At 47.1% G+C, this 17,665-nt stretch overlaps 1 protein-coding gene across 2 annotated transcripts in view; it reads right to left on the bottom strand.

Moving 5' to 3' along the window:
- LOC135238390 (RNA-binding motif, single-stranded-interacting protein 2-like) overlaps positions 1-17,665 on the bottom strand; it is a 57,058-nt gene that overhangs the window by 25,270 nt on the left and 14,123 nt on the right. For both annotated transcript variants that reach the window (XM_064306229.1, XM_064306228.1), the window contains exon 2: positions 9,815-9,981. In XM_064306229.1, the coding sequence (XP_064162299.1) occupies positions 9,815-9,981 (167 nt within the window). The remainder of the gene's footprint in view (positions 1-9,814; positions 9,982-17,665) is intronic.

The following is a 17,665-nucleotide window of genomic DNA, read 5'->3' as shown; positions in this document are numbered from 1 at the left end:
CAATATTTGTTTTAAATATTCCAGGAGTGCTTTGAATGCTTTGGAAGGGAGGGACACTTTATTTTACAAAATGAAACGAAAGTGAAAGAAAATTACTCGTTTTTCCTCAGTGATTTAATTTGGTCTCATTTCATCTCCCCTGGTAATACATAATGAGCAGCCAGTTATAAATACGCAGCACACATCCGCAGCAGTGTAAATACGGCGTAGGTTAAGTGCATTCAGTCGTGCATTGGTACACACACTGTGTATGAGCCCGCACTGCAGTTTAAGCAAAACACACCAACACGTATTTTTTTTTGTTTGTTGCAATGAGCCGACGCCTAAACGAGACAGGCTCCGACATCCGCTCACAGACGTTGTCCCGCAAATAACCGGGGGATAGTATTGTATTCCATCTGCCGCGGTCTGCAGCAAACAAAATTCAGCACTCACGCGCCGCCGGCGTGGACGTCGTTAATCTAGGTCAGCCTCGCAGACCATTCGAGGCCACTTACTGTAGTATTATCTCAATTATCGTATCGATTACATGGGAGAGACGCCACCAATTAGCGTGGGTAAAAATCCCATACCGTACATCAATTTGACAGAAATGCAAACATCTTACATCAAGAGCACTAAGTGCACAGATGATAATGTAGGCCTATGCAACGGAAATAAAATATATTTTCGTTGTAAGCATTGGCACGCTTGTAGATTGTTATGGTACATGTCGTCATTGAGTACGAAGGAGTTAAATTCTCGCCTTGAAAATAAACGGGCGTGACGTAATCCCTACGTAAAGCAAGACGATCTTGTGTTCTTTCCTGATCATCATCATCTCATCGTACTCATAGATTGGCGTCATGCCACAAACTGTGTGAGATTGTAGACAAATGATATTCCTTTAATCTTGATAAAAAAATAATAGAATAGAATTTCAAATTCTTTGTATTTCAAACAAATACAACAGGAACAGCTTTGAACTCATTTTTCCCAACTTCCTGAATAATGTGCAGTAAAATCCTTAGTCTAAAATTTAATAGGACAATGATCAACTCCAGTAATTCCTATCATCTGGTTACTGGAGGTGATATGAAATGTTTTTCTAAATTACAAACGCAATAAAATACCCCGCTTGTCTGTGCTGGGAAAACATGCAGATTTTAACACCAAAACACTGAGCTTGAGATGTAGAGAGTTTAAGAACCAAAGTCACGAGACATCTGACTGCAGTGTACTGTCTCTGCATCACACAGTATTTGAATCCATATAATGGTGTTTATCACCTACTGTCAAGTGACAGTTGTGGGGTGAATAGAAAGAATTGGAGTTTAATGGGGTGGGGAGGGTGGTAGGTCCTAATTTATTGAAACATATTAAAACATCCTGTTAACACTGTACACATCTCCACAGTTTGATAATGTTACAAACGTGAATACTCGTTTTTGAAGAATGCAAGAATACGAAAGCTTGTTCTCATGAATAGACAATCGCTCCTCACCGAATGGCTAACTGAGATCGTTTCGGCCCTGAAAAGAGACGATGGATTCCTCAGCGAGCGGCTTCGCGCGGAGGCTGTACCCCCGGCTCGCCAGCAGAGGACTGATTTACGGGCTGTGAAACCCAGACGCGAAACTGCAGAGGGCCCAGATTCATCTCCTGGGCCCCAAATTTTTTCTGATGAAAACCACATTGGTCAAATGTCTTTCCTCTGCCTCGTACAATAAAAACCCAGCATTGTTGGAGAGCTACACCAGTGCGCTGGCCCTACGCTCTTGCCAATTATAATATTGGCAGTAGTAAACCGCACTGCTGGTGTGGCGTGATTCAGGCTCTCTGGATTTAAGGCATGCGGATATGAAACCAGCGCTGTTGTTTGCACAAGCGGGACTGAAATCAAAAGCGTGTCCTCCGTGAGTGCGTGTCTGCCTGTGGGGAAGCTGTAGCATATGTTCTCTCTACCTGCAACGCTCCCAAGGATACATACACTCTCAAAAGTACTGACGATTGTGTTTGTCAGAGGAGACATGTCTTTTTTCCTTTTTAATAATCGCTTTTTTCCTTTCCACTTCTTCGGATATAGCTAGCTTGGGTAGCCATCCGCTAACCGACATGAGATTTTCAGGCTAGGCAAACAGGCTGTGCGTAATTGTGACCAGTTTAGTGGAACAACAACCTGTGGCAAGGTCTCTGGAGTGCTCCGTTGAGGGAAGCAAAAAGTGTCCTGTTTATGCGTGTGTGTGTGTGTGTGTGTGTGTGCGTCTGTGTATGTGCTCATGTTTTTGTGCTTGTGGATGTGTGTGCCTGCAGGTGTGCATGTGCGAGTGCGTGTGCATGCATGTGCGTGTATGTGCCACCAACGTGCCTGTGCTTGGACTGCATGTGTGCATGGGTGTGCGTGTACGTGCACCAACATGCGTGTGCGTGTATTTGCACCGACGTGCCTGCGCGTGGACTGCATGTGCGCATGCGTGTGCGTGTATGTGCACCGATGTCACTGCACATAGACTGCGTGTGTGCATGCGTGCGCGTGTATGCGCACCAACGTGCCTGTTCGTTTACTGCATGTGTGCACGCGTGTGCGTGTATGTCCACCGACACGTATGCACGTGGACTGCATGTGTGCATGTGTGCGCTCACAGGCCTGTGGACCGCAGACCACTGAGTGACACCTGGAGCCCCGGGGGGTTTGGCCGGGCTGCTCGGAGTTCACTCGGAGTGCAGGGCGAAGAACAAAGGACAGTCTGTTCCACACGGGCCTTATCTTAAAAGCTCTGCCTATCACAGGCTCACCCACAGGTCTGCACTTAGCATGTGTCCATACAGACCGGGCATCTCACACCACAACAAGGCTTCCTGCTCCGCCACATTTTCATGACAACTGCAGCTAAATGTGCACTTAGGCCAGAGCAAGAGTGCATTGTGAAGTAAAGGTCATAGATGAAAAGTGGCCAGCTGAATCAGCACTTAAATCACTGCAAAGGTACCAGGGTCGGGCTCAATTCCACCTCCATTCTGTCAGTTCAGACGATTAATTCAAACGCGATTAATGAACTAAAAACGCTTCCGAAACGTTTTTTTTTTCCCCGATGCACTGATTCAATTTCAGGTGGATCTGACCTCGGTCTGAAAAAGTTCATTGTACAGTTTAAAAACGCTAAATTAAAAGTGGCAATACAATGTGTGTGCAGCAAGTGAAGCCTGTTCTCACAGTCTCTCTGGCTCTCTCTCTCTCTCTCCACCTCTCTCTCTTTCTCTCATTCTCTCTCTATCTCTCTCTCACCATCTTTCTCTCTCCATTTTAGAGATCTCCGTTTCAAAGATTCATGCCAATTTTGTTGGTGCCAGTGTGTAGCTGCAGCAACATTATCATAATTACGCTAAAACATGACGGGCATTCCACTGAATTAACGGAAACGAACACATGCTCCGGCAAGCACAGCGCAGCATATAAAGCATATTTGAGGAACGCAGTCACAGTGATCTTTTTGGCGCTTTTTTTGCTGACGTGAGTATTTCGTGAATCTGCATTAGCAAAGGCCACAACGTGCAATGCTCTGTAGCCCACAGTGCGCTATGGCGGTTTTAATGTTGAGATGCAGAATTTCCCCCAAGCTGTAATTTTGACATTTTATTGAAGAAAAGAGTGTGTTGCTGATCTTCCCTCAGTGGTAAACGCCTTCTTTACAATTAAACACCCTCAGCTTTCTGTAGAGGAGGATCGGGGTAGAACATTAATGAAGTGCAAACCTGGTCAAACATTAATGAAACACGACCAAGGCAGTCATCTGCCCTTAACAGTATGAAGAACTGAATAACTGGCCCCAGAATTTAATGGTCAACTTGCAATGGTTTATGATTTTGGGGCGAGTGGCCTTTTCATGTAGGGCTAAGGAGTCAATCCCTTCCCCCTATCCTCCTATGTCCCGTGTCTATTTGTCCTGAAGCAGGAGAAGCCTGCCTCTCTATTGGCAGACGAAGGCACTTTTGCAAAATGACTTGGGAAGAAACAGCTCTCCAGGGTATGCAGAAGTCAGGGGGCGGGATCGTGTGTATTCATTAGTTGCCCGGCAACCAATGGGGTGGAGTCAAGTGCAGCCCAAGGAGCCTGCAATGTTCGCAGAGCGCTGAGAGAGGCAGAGAAGCAACAGATTTAGAGATGGCGTCAGGGGGAGGAGGGAACCGTTGGAAATTCGCCGTTGGTGACATTCTGCGAGAGAGCCTCGGGGAAGCGAAGGGTCGCTGTGAATGAGGGCAAAACCCAACGGCAGACCCCCCCTGACCCGCCAGCAAGAGAGCGAGTGGCTGTTCGTCATTTTCAGGCCAATAAAAATATGAAAGGAAGCCTTTGCTCACCATCACCACACGAACAGAAAAACTACCCTGCTTGGGCCTCGTCCCCTGGCGATTCCCACTGCATATTCATATTTTCTCACACGTTTGCTATTCATACGCTCAGCCTCTGTTTTCTCCCAACTTTAAAAACGACTATAAATTTATTGTCAACTCACAGATAAACTGTTAGCACTTTGTCGCATAACAATTTACATTTTCAGTGCAATGATTCTAAAGCTGCTCGTCATTGTTTGCTGCTCTTCAATAAATTATTCACTTTAAGTCCAAAGTGTTAGGTGCCTGTGATACCAAGTGCTCTACAAGAACCTACGTCTTAGAGAGCCTTAAAAAATATTCCGGATTAGCTCAGTTTTCACTCAATTTTCCAAGAGAAGATGATGCTACGATCTTCAAATAATGTCACTGTTTTGTCCCCAGTGAAAAATATTGGACGCTCCACATATCATTATGTGAATGAAATGAAACATTCATGGTTTTATGGAGCGATGTTCCTTGAGGTGCTTCTTGGGGCCTTTTTTATTTGTCGCTCTTCACTGACCGTGCGGAGCGGCGACAGAAGCTGCTCCGGGGTCTTATGTTTACTGGTACGACACAGCGGCTGTCTCCCCGCGCTCCCTGAAGAAAGGGCCTTTCTCAAAAGAGAGAGAGAGAGAGTAAAAGTGCGCCAGTCCTCCGCGGGGAAACGGTCACGCTTAGCCACGCCGCGAACAGCCCGAGGGGTCGGAATGCGGAAACTCCCCGATCTTTGACCCCAGCCGGAGTGACGGGCGGCTACGGCGGCTGAGCGGGAGGCGGCGGGGGTGCGGGAAGGGGAGCGCGGCTGCAGACGATAGAGGGGCTTTTTCAACTCTGACCCACTTAACGAGGCCTGGTATTCTTTCCCCAGTTAAATCAATTCCCCCTTCAGTTGACACTTCCTCTCTTTCTCTGATCCCTCTCCTCCTGCCTCCTCCCTCGCTCACCCCCACCCCTCCCTCCCTCCCTCCTATGGCTAGTCTATGTTGTTGTTGTAGGCTATTCAATCCAGCTGTTTTCAGTGTAAAAGTAGGCCTACGAAATGCGCTTCATAGCATAACAGTGTTTAGGAACCATGCGAAATGCTCTAGTTGCTGTAGCAACCAGACAACACATTTTCGTGAAGCCATTGTGAACCATAATTGAGAGACACTTGTACTTGACAATACTGCAAATATTGTAAATAAATTATTGTGTTTTGCTATTTTTAACGCTATCAACATCACAATAGAATACAATATCACAATATGCATCGCACATATGCTCAGCGTGCGGGGTCTTTAGGATGAGGTGAGCAGCCCCAGGGCTGCTGTGCTAAATCCCTTTCCTTTCCCGGTTTTTGGGAGCGTTCCCCCTGGCCCGTCTGCGCTCCAGTGACTCCCGGCCCGGCAGAGCAGGGCCGGGGCCTCGTCTCCCCGCGTCCCGGTTTCTGTTTCTCCGTCCCCCCTCGCAGCTCCCTCGCTCCTCTGTTTATCTTTCCCCTTCCCCGATGGTTCACCGTTTCCTGTCGGGGCCGGCCGCCTCTCGTGAGCCAACGCTTCCAGACAGCTGTAAAAAGAGCAGGTCTCGCTCCCTGCCTCCCTCCCTCCCTCCTCTTTCTCTTTCCTTTTCTCTTCGCTCCCTCGCTTTCTCCCTGCCTCGTTCGCTCAGCCTCTCCCTCCCCTCCTGTTGTCTCTTGCTCCCTCCTGCTATCTCTCCCTTCATTTCTCTTCTCCTCCCTTCTTTTGCCCCGCCTCTGTCTTTTTTTAGCCCTCTCCTGTTATTCCCCCCACCTTCTCTCAATATTGTCCGACTGTTCTGCTCTTTCACTTTCAAATTCTCTGTTTTTCTCCTGTTTTCTTCTTTCTTTCTCTTTACTTCTATTCCCATTTTTTCCTCCCTCCCTCATCGACTCTGCCCCTCTCTTTCTGTTCTCTCACTCCCTCCCTCCCCCTTCTCTCTCTCTCTCTCTCTGTTTCACTGATTCTCCCTGGGCCTCTATTTTCAAACCCTTGGCTTGCTTATCTCAGGCAAGATCATCAAAGCGCATTTCAAAGCCGAAGCGAAGTTAAAATTTATGGACAGGAAGCTGGCATTCCTGCACGTTTGACACAAACAAACAGTAAAAACTGCCCGGCACCTTTTCCTAGGAGGCGGGCCTCAAAAATTCCAGAATGGTCCGGTTTCCTCTCCAGCTTTGACCACGGCCAGCGTGGTCAGCCCTGGCAAAAAAACAAAAAAAAACAGGCCTGTTTGGCCTCTCTCTAAAGAGTTCCGCAGAACCAAACGTCCCGCCACGCCGTCGCACTAGCGTGTTGTGTCGGGCCGACCCCTGTGCTAGCCAGGGGGCCACATTTCCCTATTTTCCAGACAGGAGAGCGTAACCAGCTGGCTCTGTCGGGGAGAAACAGAGGCCCGAGCTGTCAGGCCAGCCGTTTATCCCACGACGTCAGTGTGAAATTACCATCTCAAACTGTCAGCCGGCAGGCTCTCCCCACAAGGGGGGAGAAAAAAGGGTGAAGGGGCCCGGGAGTGGGGGGGGGGGGGGGGGGGGGCTTTGGGGAGGCAGGAATGGGGGGAAAAAAAAGGTAATGACTGAAGAGGAAAAAGGAACTCACGGCAAAGAGAGAATAAGCAGAAACACGGAGAGAAAGGAGAGAGAAATTCAAGACTGAGAAGCTGTCCTGGTGGTAAGAGGATAGGTCCGGCCTAGGACGTTTCCGGGAAGGAATTCCGTTCACTTTCTCTTCATTGCATTATCCGTGGGAGGGGACGAGGGACGGGGGGCGGGGGGGCGGCGGGTAGACTGAGCAGCGAGCCATAAGAGAGTCTGGATTTGAGGCCTGCCAGCTTGAAAGCACCGCTCAAGACGTGATCGCACGTGAATTTTTCCACACGCCACAGCCGCCACCTCCGCCAGAGCGTGCCGAGTTCGCCGCTGCCGCTGTCACGGGCGCTCTGGCGTCTGTCGCCGCCGGGAGCCGCGGGAAACGGAGACGCGTCCCCCGGAGTTTCATTTCCCGCTTCGCCACCCCGCCTCCTTTTCTGCGAAGCAGCGGCTAAGACGCGGTTAAGCAAGGCGTTCCGGAACATTCTCGATCCCGAAACCTCGCACCCGAGATTTCCGACCTTGGCGCGCACAGCGCGAAGGCAAGCCGAACTAGAGCTGGGGAGTTCAGGGAAGTGAAGGGGACTCTGGGAAAATCAGGCCGCCCCGGGCTTCTGGGGGGCCAAACCCGCTCGCCCGGCGACGGGAGTTTCAGACGGCAACGCGATCCGAGCGCTGGCGTCCGAGTGCGTGTCGCACGGACGCAGAAGGAATCCGCGTCGTTATGTAAGGCCTCTCTTCTCGCGTGCGCGGTTGTGTTGTTACTCGTTTGGCGTTTCCCTGTAACAGTGTCTCCCTTTGTCCTCGTTGCCTGGGACGGATGCCGCGGTTAGCCGCGGAGCTGTTAAGTTGCTTTTTTGGGGGGGAAACGGCGAGGCTGAGGATAATTTATTTTACAAGCACCCCCCTCCCCACCACACACCACCCCGCCTGAAAAGGCTGCTGCGTTCCTTTCAGCCGCTGGATGGGGAGGGGCCAGAGGGGGTGTCACGTAAGGACATCCAGAACATGCATCCCCCCCGATCAGGCCCCTTCTCCGGCTTTCCCCTCCTTCTTTCACACACTCTCGATTTATCTGCTTTCTTTCTTTTACCCTCCCTGTTTCCATGCTCTCTTTCTCCATACTACTCGTCCCTCTCTTGCCCCCCATTCTCTTATTACTCCTCTCCCTCTGAAGAAATCACCCCCTATTTCTCTACCGGTTTTTCTATGATTCCACCATTCTGCTCACGCGTCATTCATTCGTTCATCCAGGATGCCCTCACCCTGCCTGTGTTGGTCTACATGATTTCCACAGAAAACTGAATAAAATAGTTCATGCAAATATTCTTGCTGCACCTAACAATGGGGAAGCTTTCCCTTGCCCTGCCCACAGGCTTGTCAAATGACACCCTTTTGTAATTACTGCAAATTGTTATTTTACATAAAATAAATAAAAGGTTAAATCAGTAAGAGAAGTGAACTCATTTGAATTTCACACCTACAGCTGTACGATAGCTTCAGTCAAACTGGTTTACGCTAGGGTCAAAGAGAGTGCCTGTGCAGTGACATGCTTGGCACATTGTACCCAGCAGCTAGAAAAAGAGATGTGCAGTAATAACATGTTGAAAAAGGAAATGGTTTATATATCCTTCAGTTGAACACCTTGATCAAGACCTCTTGAGCCAGAATGTCTACTCCAGGGAGTTCTTTTTGTTGTGATGTGGTACTTGAACGACACTCATCTCTAAAATACTTTCCAAAAGAAAACAGGCAGCAGATTTAATTCTGATGAATGTCTGTTAAAGCTAGGAACGGTCTTGTCTCAGTGCTAACAATCCTCAGTTGTGTGTAAGGATCCAAAGTGGCACTATCTGGAAGAGAAAGTTGTCTATTGTTTGCCCCAGTCTGGGAAATAACACGGCATGTGGACTACACCTATATTATATGAGCTGCAGTAATCTCATAATGAGAACCTTCAATGGTAGCGATAAACAGGAGAATTGAAATGATATGTATGAAAAAAAAACACATCCGTGTGAATGACTCTCAGGGGCAGGTTTCAGCTCTGCTTATGTCATTAGCCAGCTATGACTGAGAGTCCACCAACAGGTGGTTGTTATGGTTACTGCTGCATGAACCAATGACCTGCCAGGTGCCCACAGGCTACCAGCTGTCAGTGAAAGATGTGCCACGCCCCAAAACAGCACTAGCTCTCCTAGCGTGGAATAGCCTGTCTTGTGGGGAGTGCACAAGAGGAGTGTGTGTATTTCAGCTGTGCTGACTCTTTCGTGGGTGTAGATATCATGGCAGTGATCTGGAAAGGCACAACCATTCAGTTGTACTTCTTTGTAATTGGAGAGATTACGCTAAACATATTTAAATAACTGAATACTAAATTAATCTGGAAATACTACCATGAATTTAGTTGAAGGTTGTCAGACTCCATCGATGGCTCCTATATACAATAAATAGTCTATGGGGTTGCTAAAGTACACCGCTAAGGCTAAAGAGATGAATCTATGCTGCATGTAACATGTAGACCACCAAGGTGTGGCTGTGTCAGGGAGAGATCGTGGAGGCAGCATTGTGGGTTTGAGTGTGCAATGTCACCAGAGTCCCATGAAAGCAGGAGTGGACTGCTCCATTCCTGGAGGGCCACTGCGTGTGCAGGTTGTTGTAGCCACCAAGTACTGCGGCCCAATTAGCCTATGAGCCGAACGCACTAGCACACTCCAATACACCAGTGGTTTAACAGTGCATTAGACCAGAGTAATATGTTTCATATGTGGACATATGAGCAGTCCTGATGAGTCATGCAGGAACAGCTATGGCCTTCTTGCCCACTATTAAAAACGATAAGGAGGCGGAGAGTAAGCGACCAAAGATACTCACGGCTGGCAGAGCTTGACCAGGTCCTGGTCTGTGGTACCCGGGTGGAGACCACGGATGTACAGGTTCGTTTTGCTCAGCTGCTCGCCTCCCCCACTGCTGCTGTTACTGCTACTGTTGGTGTTGGGACTGGGGGGTGCCATCTGCTGGCTGGAGGACACATAGGCTTGCTGCAGACAGAAACAAAAGGGGTGTTATTACTAAATAGTTGAAAAAGAGAGACAAAATAACTGGATGTCTTACAACTGAGGCAAAAACAAAGCATTCAATTACACATTTTTACATAATTAAGAGGATTCTGGGGCAAATCCATAGTTAATTTCTGCAAGTTATGCCACCTACTTGGCAATGGGTGGAAGGGGAATCTATGTACCAGACACAAATGGATATCTGACCACTGTAAATTATAGCGTACATGATTATAACACATAAGTTGTCAAGGGAACCCAAAAATCAACTCAGTGACTTTAGTAAATTCTTAGTGTTGAGATGGTAAACGATTAACACGCTCACACAATGTCCTAGAGATGCTCTGTTGGGTTCACTTCAGGTAAACAGGCCGAGCACTTTGATGAACAGTACTTCTTGCCAGGAAAGTCAAATGGAGGTGCGTGGTATTCAGCCAAGCATCATTATGCATATATGGGATCAAAGTAAGAAGTCTCTATGGCAACGCGTGGTTAGTGAGCCAGTAATAAAAACCAACAGTGATCTCCATGCACACCGAATTGCAGCCCACACCATCAGAGTTTAATCTCTCAACCGCTCCACTTGCGTGACACAACATGGATGGTGCTTCTCCTACTACCAAGCCAGAAGAACCTTTGCTCATAACGTAACATGGCGCTGTAACCACCATTGAGAGGTTAAGCCTTGAACATGTGTGTCTAGGGATGCCATTATTTATTTCATTAGATATTTTCTATTATAGTTACGTGTACTGAGGCTCTGTAAAAATGTACTCTAATACAGATTGATGGCTGATCTTGATATCTGTATTTGGTGTAGATTTGCTGATATCAGGCCATACAATAAGGCATATTTTACATTTGAAGAAGCATTAGAGTGATCTTCATACAGCTTCAGATCCTCAGGGTTCAACTATCCATGAAGCCAGGGACAAAGGAGCTGGCCTACCAAAAAGCTAATTCACTGACTGAATGCTTACCGGACACAAGCCAGCCAAACAGTATTTCCCAACACACTGCCTTTCCATCAGGTAGTCTAGCAGTGTATAGTGGGTAGATGAGTAGGTCCTGTGATGGAATTGTCACTATTGTTTCTGTCCCCTTTTTAGTGTTCTTTTTTAACCTGTCCTCTTGACAGTGTTCATTGTCTGTTGATGAGCCTTGAAATGTGTGCAGTAGTCTTATGTCCTGATCCTGGAGTCGGTGTTAAATAACCCTTCCATCCAGTCAGTACATAGGTAGGGTTAAAAGGAAAAATAATTTGTTTTTTTTTAAATGATTTTTTACAGAAAACATAAACGTAGATGTGATTTCAGGCACATTTTAATTCCAGCAGGAATCTGGACAATGTGTTAGAGCTGAGGAAAGCGTGTTCTGTACAGATGCACGCAGATTTATGAACATTATGTGACATCGCTACATTCAACACCTCCACACCAACGCCTACAGACAGCGGCGAGTGACGAATCACACTGCAGGACTCCCGGTGAATGATATCAACAACTCCAGTGTTGCCTGTTTAGCACAAACGTTTCCCCCTCTGCAACTGTCAGCTCAGGCAAACCTGTCCTTAGTCATTCAGAGAAGATTTCAACCCGTTGACCAAAGTGAAGCCTCGAAATGTCACCTGCCTGCTTGCCTGGCTTCGTTTCGACCAGACAACTAAGGCAACTCCCTCGGCAACGCTGGGTGCACTCAAACACAACATCCCACAAGATGAAAAATGGCATAACACAGTTAACTTATTTATGAATTTTGCTACGACTGCAGTCTCTTTATTGTATTTTTTTTTTTTTTCGCCTTATTGTAGAACTTAAGAGTATTATGGTGAAGGAACTGTAGCTGCAGATGAAAAAATAAGAAATCCGTGTTCCTCCAGAAACAACACCCAAAAGTTGATCCTTGTGTTAACGGTGAAAATGGTTTAACCGCTTGCCGTCAGTCAGCCATTCAAAGCAGAATAACCTTGAAATGGCCAAACCAAAAAAAGCTCAATGTTTCAGGTCAGTTTGGTCAAGGATGTGGTCAAGGTAATCCTGCGGCTGTTTACAAGTACATTAATAGCGCATCATTTTAGGAGAAAGTTAAGATAAGTTCAATATGCTCATCCGAAAAGCCTAAATATTCACAAAGTACATATGCTTTATATGCTCAACAAGTCTGTATGAAGGCCTTCCAGTGATTTTATAGGAACTGATTAGATATTCCTGATGAAATTACTGATTGTAAACATCACGACGATAGCACAGGACTCTGCTTATGAACGCTTTACCAAGATCTCTGTCAACAATTGGCTTTTCACAACAGCGAGAAGGGCAATAACACCCTGTTCAAACGACCCCCAAAATGTGTTTTCTTTAATCAGCGAAACTACTTGGTAAAAACACATTTTCCAAAACAACACAATTAGAGTCATTGGGTTGTTTGCGTACTTTTGAATTCCTGCTTAGTAGTGGTGCTGAAAATGTGGGGGTTGTAATCATCTAAGGCCTTAGATTCTATCCATTCCATCAGAAATCTGCCAGTCTAAACATTTTGTAGATTTCACACTGCCACATATTCGCGTCTGCATTCATTACAGACTCACAGGCAAAGTTTCCTGATTTAGGACAAGGCGAAATATTCAAACGCTGCCAATGTTCACTGCCCAAATTTGCAAAGCGACACATGATGCCATGCTGACTCTAAAATGTCAGCACGGTTGTACAGATTAATTACAGAACAACCGCCAATCACAGCCTCTGTTTTCACACTGGCAATTAAGGGCGGAACTCATGGCACAAAAAAAGTCTTGTGATTGGACAGTTCATAGGGCAGCAAGCTCTCGAATTCACATGCTAATCCCCAGTGCAACAAGCAACCGCACAATGAGGGCAGAGGGTGCCCTCTTGTTTTATTTGTAAAAGTGTGGTTATTAAAAATGCCGTGGAAAACGGGAATGGGAATACAGGGAAATAAAGGCTATCCACATTCCCACCCCGCCCTCACACAGCTGAAACGTCCTGGACGTGAAGGCCGGTTTCTCTCCCCATGCATGACTCATCAGGGGTGCACCAGAGGATGAAATATTTAATTATAATAGGCTGTCCACTGGTCCATAGGGACAATGGGCAAATTTGTCAGGAGTCACAAGGTCATGGGACAGACCCTGCGTGTTTGGGAATACCTCAGCGGGAGGGGGCGGAGGGGGGAAGGGGCACGAAGCAAAGAACTGAGGAAAGATAAGAATCTCGCCAATTACAGCCCGTCCGTTGGCAGCCTCTGCCTTTTTTTTATTTATGAACCGAGCACTCCCTCCGCCCCCAGGGCCGCCGCCCGGCCCCTGCGCTGACAACCCGTCCCGCGGCTTTAATCTCCTCGTCAGCGGCCGCCGCTTCGCCTGGAATGTCTCTCCAGGATTACAAGAGTTCCTTTGAATTGGACACACTGAAGCAATCCTACCCGCCGCCCCCCCCCTCCCCCCCCCCCTTCGTTCCCAGTCCCCACGGCCCGTCCCCACAGTCACGGCTGCGCCGCCGTCCCGCCTCGGCTGCCGTCGGCCGTCTCGGGAACTTCGTGCTCGAGAGTCCCGTTCCGGCAGGTTACCCGGGCGACACGCTCCCCCGCGGCCCCTCTCTACGGACACGATCACAGCCGGTCCGAACAAGAGGGTTTCTGATGCGATCCTCGTTAAAGACGGACCGCTTTCATCAGGTCACGTGTTGCCGTGACTTTCATTCATTCGCAAAGGCAAAGGTGTTGATTTGTCCAACTGATGTGAGTTGTGTCAAAATTACAAGTGCGATTGCGAAAATAAGTGCAAATCGCACCCCCAAACATGAAAGCCAAAAACCTGTGTGGCAGCCATAGCAAAATGAAAACCTGCAAAGCGATGTGTGCATGCTCTTCTGGTCTACTACCATTATTTTCCACTAGACTACCACCAGTATGAAATAAGTAGTAACTTAAAATGGAAGGCTCAGCTTTGACATTCCACATTACAATTAGAGTACATACCCTCAGCCCGAAGGAGCTTCGCTCTGCAGTAATGTAGTCCAATGTAGGCCTGCCCTGATAGGCTGTCCTGTGATTGCATCATATTTCCATATATATTTTTCTCTTGATGTCCACTGCATTCTCCCGTGCTTCGCTACGCTGCCTTGGGGCCAGCAACAGCAGCCACAGCTAATTGGAGTCAGAGCTCGTTAGCAGAAGATGCTAATCCTTCTCATGTGCCTGCTAGTCAAGCACCGGCTCATTACTTCTGCTCTGCCGAATGTCGGTGAACCGACGGCTGCACACCAGAGCTGTCACTTTTCTGTTCCATAACGGAACATCAAATCTCAGGGAATTAAAAGAAAATCTGAATATGTGATTAAGGGTTCAAACGTGTTATCCCGTTAGCCTAGGCGAAATAACAAGCCCAGTTCCGCTCTTCTCTCATCCCCGTTGCACTCATGGTAGCTCTCAATATCAAAGAGACCTATAAACAGCAAGCCATCTTATTGTTTTGTCTGGAGGGTATACCGTTTGGTAGCCTAAAAATAAAGTTCATGTGAGGGTCATGCTATCCGCGTAGCCCGTAAGCTATACATTTCCAATAGGGGAGCCAAGAAAAATTGTTGCTTCACCGCACTTCGGGAGTGCCATTTGGAAATATTACACGTTCTATGCCATTGGAGACAAAATAATGACCAAGGAGAAACATAAGCAAGCCGAAACTACCGTACTAACCCTCAAAATACTGATTGAAAGGTCAGTTCAGGTTAGTTTAAGTAAGTCATGCCATTGTTGTGAATTAATAGTGTGTTAAATCTTTCTCTTGTTGAGTTCAGTTAATCCACCGAGTCATTTTATTGCTGTGAGCAGCATCACTGGCATTGTTATGATCTTCCCTGGTTTTATTTTGCGTAACAATAGTTCAAGATACTGTTGTCGTTATTTCATAATTAAAGCATAGCACGTGTAAGCTATTAAACTACAGGTTTAATGGGATATTAAAATATTCGGTCAAAATATAGAAATTTGATGGTAGAAAATTTTAACAACTTCTCTAAGATTTTTCTTATGAGATTCATTCAAACTCAATTTTTTAAAAAGTGACAGTCCCTGCTGCATACCATAGCATACACACAAACACCTGTGTGAACACGCATGTGCATACACAAGATAAACTGGTGGGCCAGGATACTATTTAAGGGGCCCACCCATGCCCACGCCAGGGGTACAAACACAAGAGATGTGCGCACACACACACAGACGCACAACACAACATCGTACAACTCGTCAGAGGGCACGTTTGCCTCCAGTGCCTCCGCGACACCACGCAACTTTCTTTCGAGGAGAGGGTAGCAGAAATAACTGCGGGCTGAGGAGAAAATGAGAGACGACCGAAAAGGGAACTCACGCCTGGCAGTCACAGGCTGCAGCCTTCGTGGACATTTTATTGGTCTGACATCATTCGTACGTCAAAAACACTGATGTCACCCCTTCCTCCCGCCCCACCCACCCACCCTCCCTGGGAAATGGCTCGTGTGTGCTCGTTCCCGCGTTGAGCTCTGCATTACTGCATCTTCCCACTTCGTCCATTGTTCTGCTGCGTGCTCCTGTCATGACTTCACAAAAATGCAACAATGTGACCATCTATCAGTGCTTTTTTAAAATTCCCATTAATGTAATTGGTGCTTTCGTGGTCTGCATCCTGCATTTGTTCTAAATGTAGTGCCTGAAATTCTCTGAAAGAGTCACAAGCAATGCCGGGAGCTGACTAGGCCTCAAGATTTTCCGTGATTAATCTATAGCCACCAATACGTAGATCATTTTGCTGAACAGGGACGCCATTCAATCGCAATATAATAACTCAACATTGGGACACATTAAGAGTGTAAACTGCCTCTGTGTGTGTGTGCATTTTTTACAAACAAATACATTTTATGATGCGTGTCCATCATTCCCTGTGAGGACCTGATTGAGACAGCACAGAGTCACAGCCCGCTGACTTCCCGAGTATCGTCTCTGAAAGTCCAGAGGTTCTAATCTCGGGTGACTTTCTCAGACCAAAATGTGAGTTCTTTGCCCTTCCCTCCTTCACGGGGGTAACAGTCGTCACAACACGCCGTGCGATTAGAGGGCTCCTGGAGCGGACTAATTCCTTCCTGTTGATATGCCGGCATCACCTTCACACCTATCACAGTTAGCTGCGTTATAAAAACCAAAGACCATGGCGCCCGCTTTAACTTTGTGCATAAAAAATATTTTCAAATAGCTTTGTTTGCAGCATCGCCTGTAGAAACATTTGATGCCCATTTCCAATGCTTTAAACCAATATGACAGGTTAGAAAAACATGAAAACACCTTTTTAGCATGCCCTTTAGCACACCACTTCTCCATCTGAATTGCTTCTCAGTGGTTCAAACATCAAAAACACACATGCCCTAAAAGAGAATTGGTTTGCAAAAGCACAACTATTTAAAAAAAGAGCGTGCAGGTTCTGAACTCAAACACACAGTTTTCATCATTATTTACTTCACTAGATGAAAAAGTTCATTTTGACAGTCAAACCATTGATGGCCATGGTCACTGGCAATGACTTGAGTGGAGAACTGTCTTTTTAAAAAAGTAAATACATTAATGAAAAAGTTTTGTGTTTTGAGCACAGTTTGATGCACTCCTCCTTTTAGTCAGCTGCGATATCACGCGTGTCACGCTCAGCACACGAGAAGCAAGGAAGTGAATACCTACGTGATGATAATTAAACGCTACGATGCGTGGTAGCAGATCGCACGGTCGAGCGTGGGACAGTCTCCGAGTGGGAGCGCGGCAGTCTTTTCCGGGACGGGTGCCGTCGTGTTTGTTCTGACGCAGAGGGCTCGCAGGTTAAATGGAGACGTGGAAAAGCCAGCCCGACAGCTCAGCGCATGCCCTAATTTTGTCTTTATCTGGCTCAAGGGGAAATCACAAATCCCGCGCGGTGGTTCCCCACGCAGCAGCTGCGCGTCACGATCAAAGCCAGGCACTTGGAAATCCATTTGTCTGCCGTTTCATAATTTGCTGTGGGTTTCGAGGGGGCAGGTCCGCTTAGGAGAGCGCTTAGGTGCCGTGCCTTCTCCCTCAAATGTAGACTTTCCCATCAACCGTGCTGCCTATCCTCCTGCTGTACTGCTGGATTTTTGCCTTGGTCTGTTTGCCATTTCGGGGGAGAGAGCAAAAGCTGGCTATCGCTGCGTGCGGGAACAACCAGAGTGAGCATTTACAGCTTAACCTCTCTCTCTCTCTCTTACCTTTGTTCTTCTCTCCTCATTTTTATTACCTTTCCTTTGTTTTTAGTCAACAATTTTTAGTGCTTATGGTTTGAAAATATCAAAGGAACCTGTTATCCCTGTCCTCAGTTCAACCAATACCAATACATTCAAAATGGTGGGTTAATAATCGGCAGGCTTACAACCCCTTAGAGAACAAGCAGAAAGGCCTGAAGGGGATCACTCAGACAAACAGCTGCTGTGCCCTTCATTACATTCAGGAAGCTCAAGTGCTGAAGATTGCGCACTTTGTCAGAGCCCATTGTCCGAGGGTGTCTCAGCTCACAGTGGATCAAGGCTGTTCCACGTGAACCCTCACCCCCAGGGATTCCGTAAAGTCCCTGCTTGATTTTGACCAAAACCCTCAGCACACGGCCCCTTTTTTTTGG

Source organism: Anguilla rostrata, chromosome 13, assembly GCF_018555375.3.
Source record: "Anguilla rostrata isolate EN2019 chromosome 13, ASM1855537v3, whole genome shotgun sequence".
Taxonomy (NCBI): Eukaryota; Metazoa; Chordata; class Actinopteri; order Anguilliformes; family Anguillidae; genus Anguilla; species Anguilla rostrata.
The sequence above is the reverse complement of the archived record's forward strand: the minus strand, read 5'-3'. Positions and strand labels throughout refer to the sequence as shown.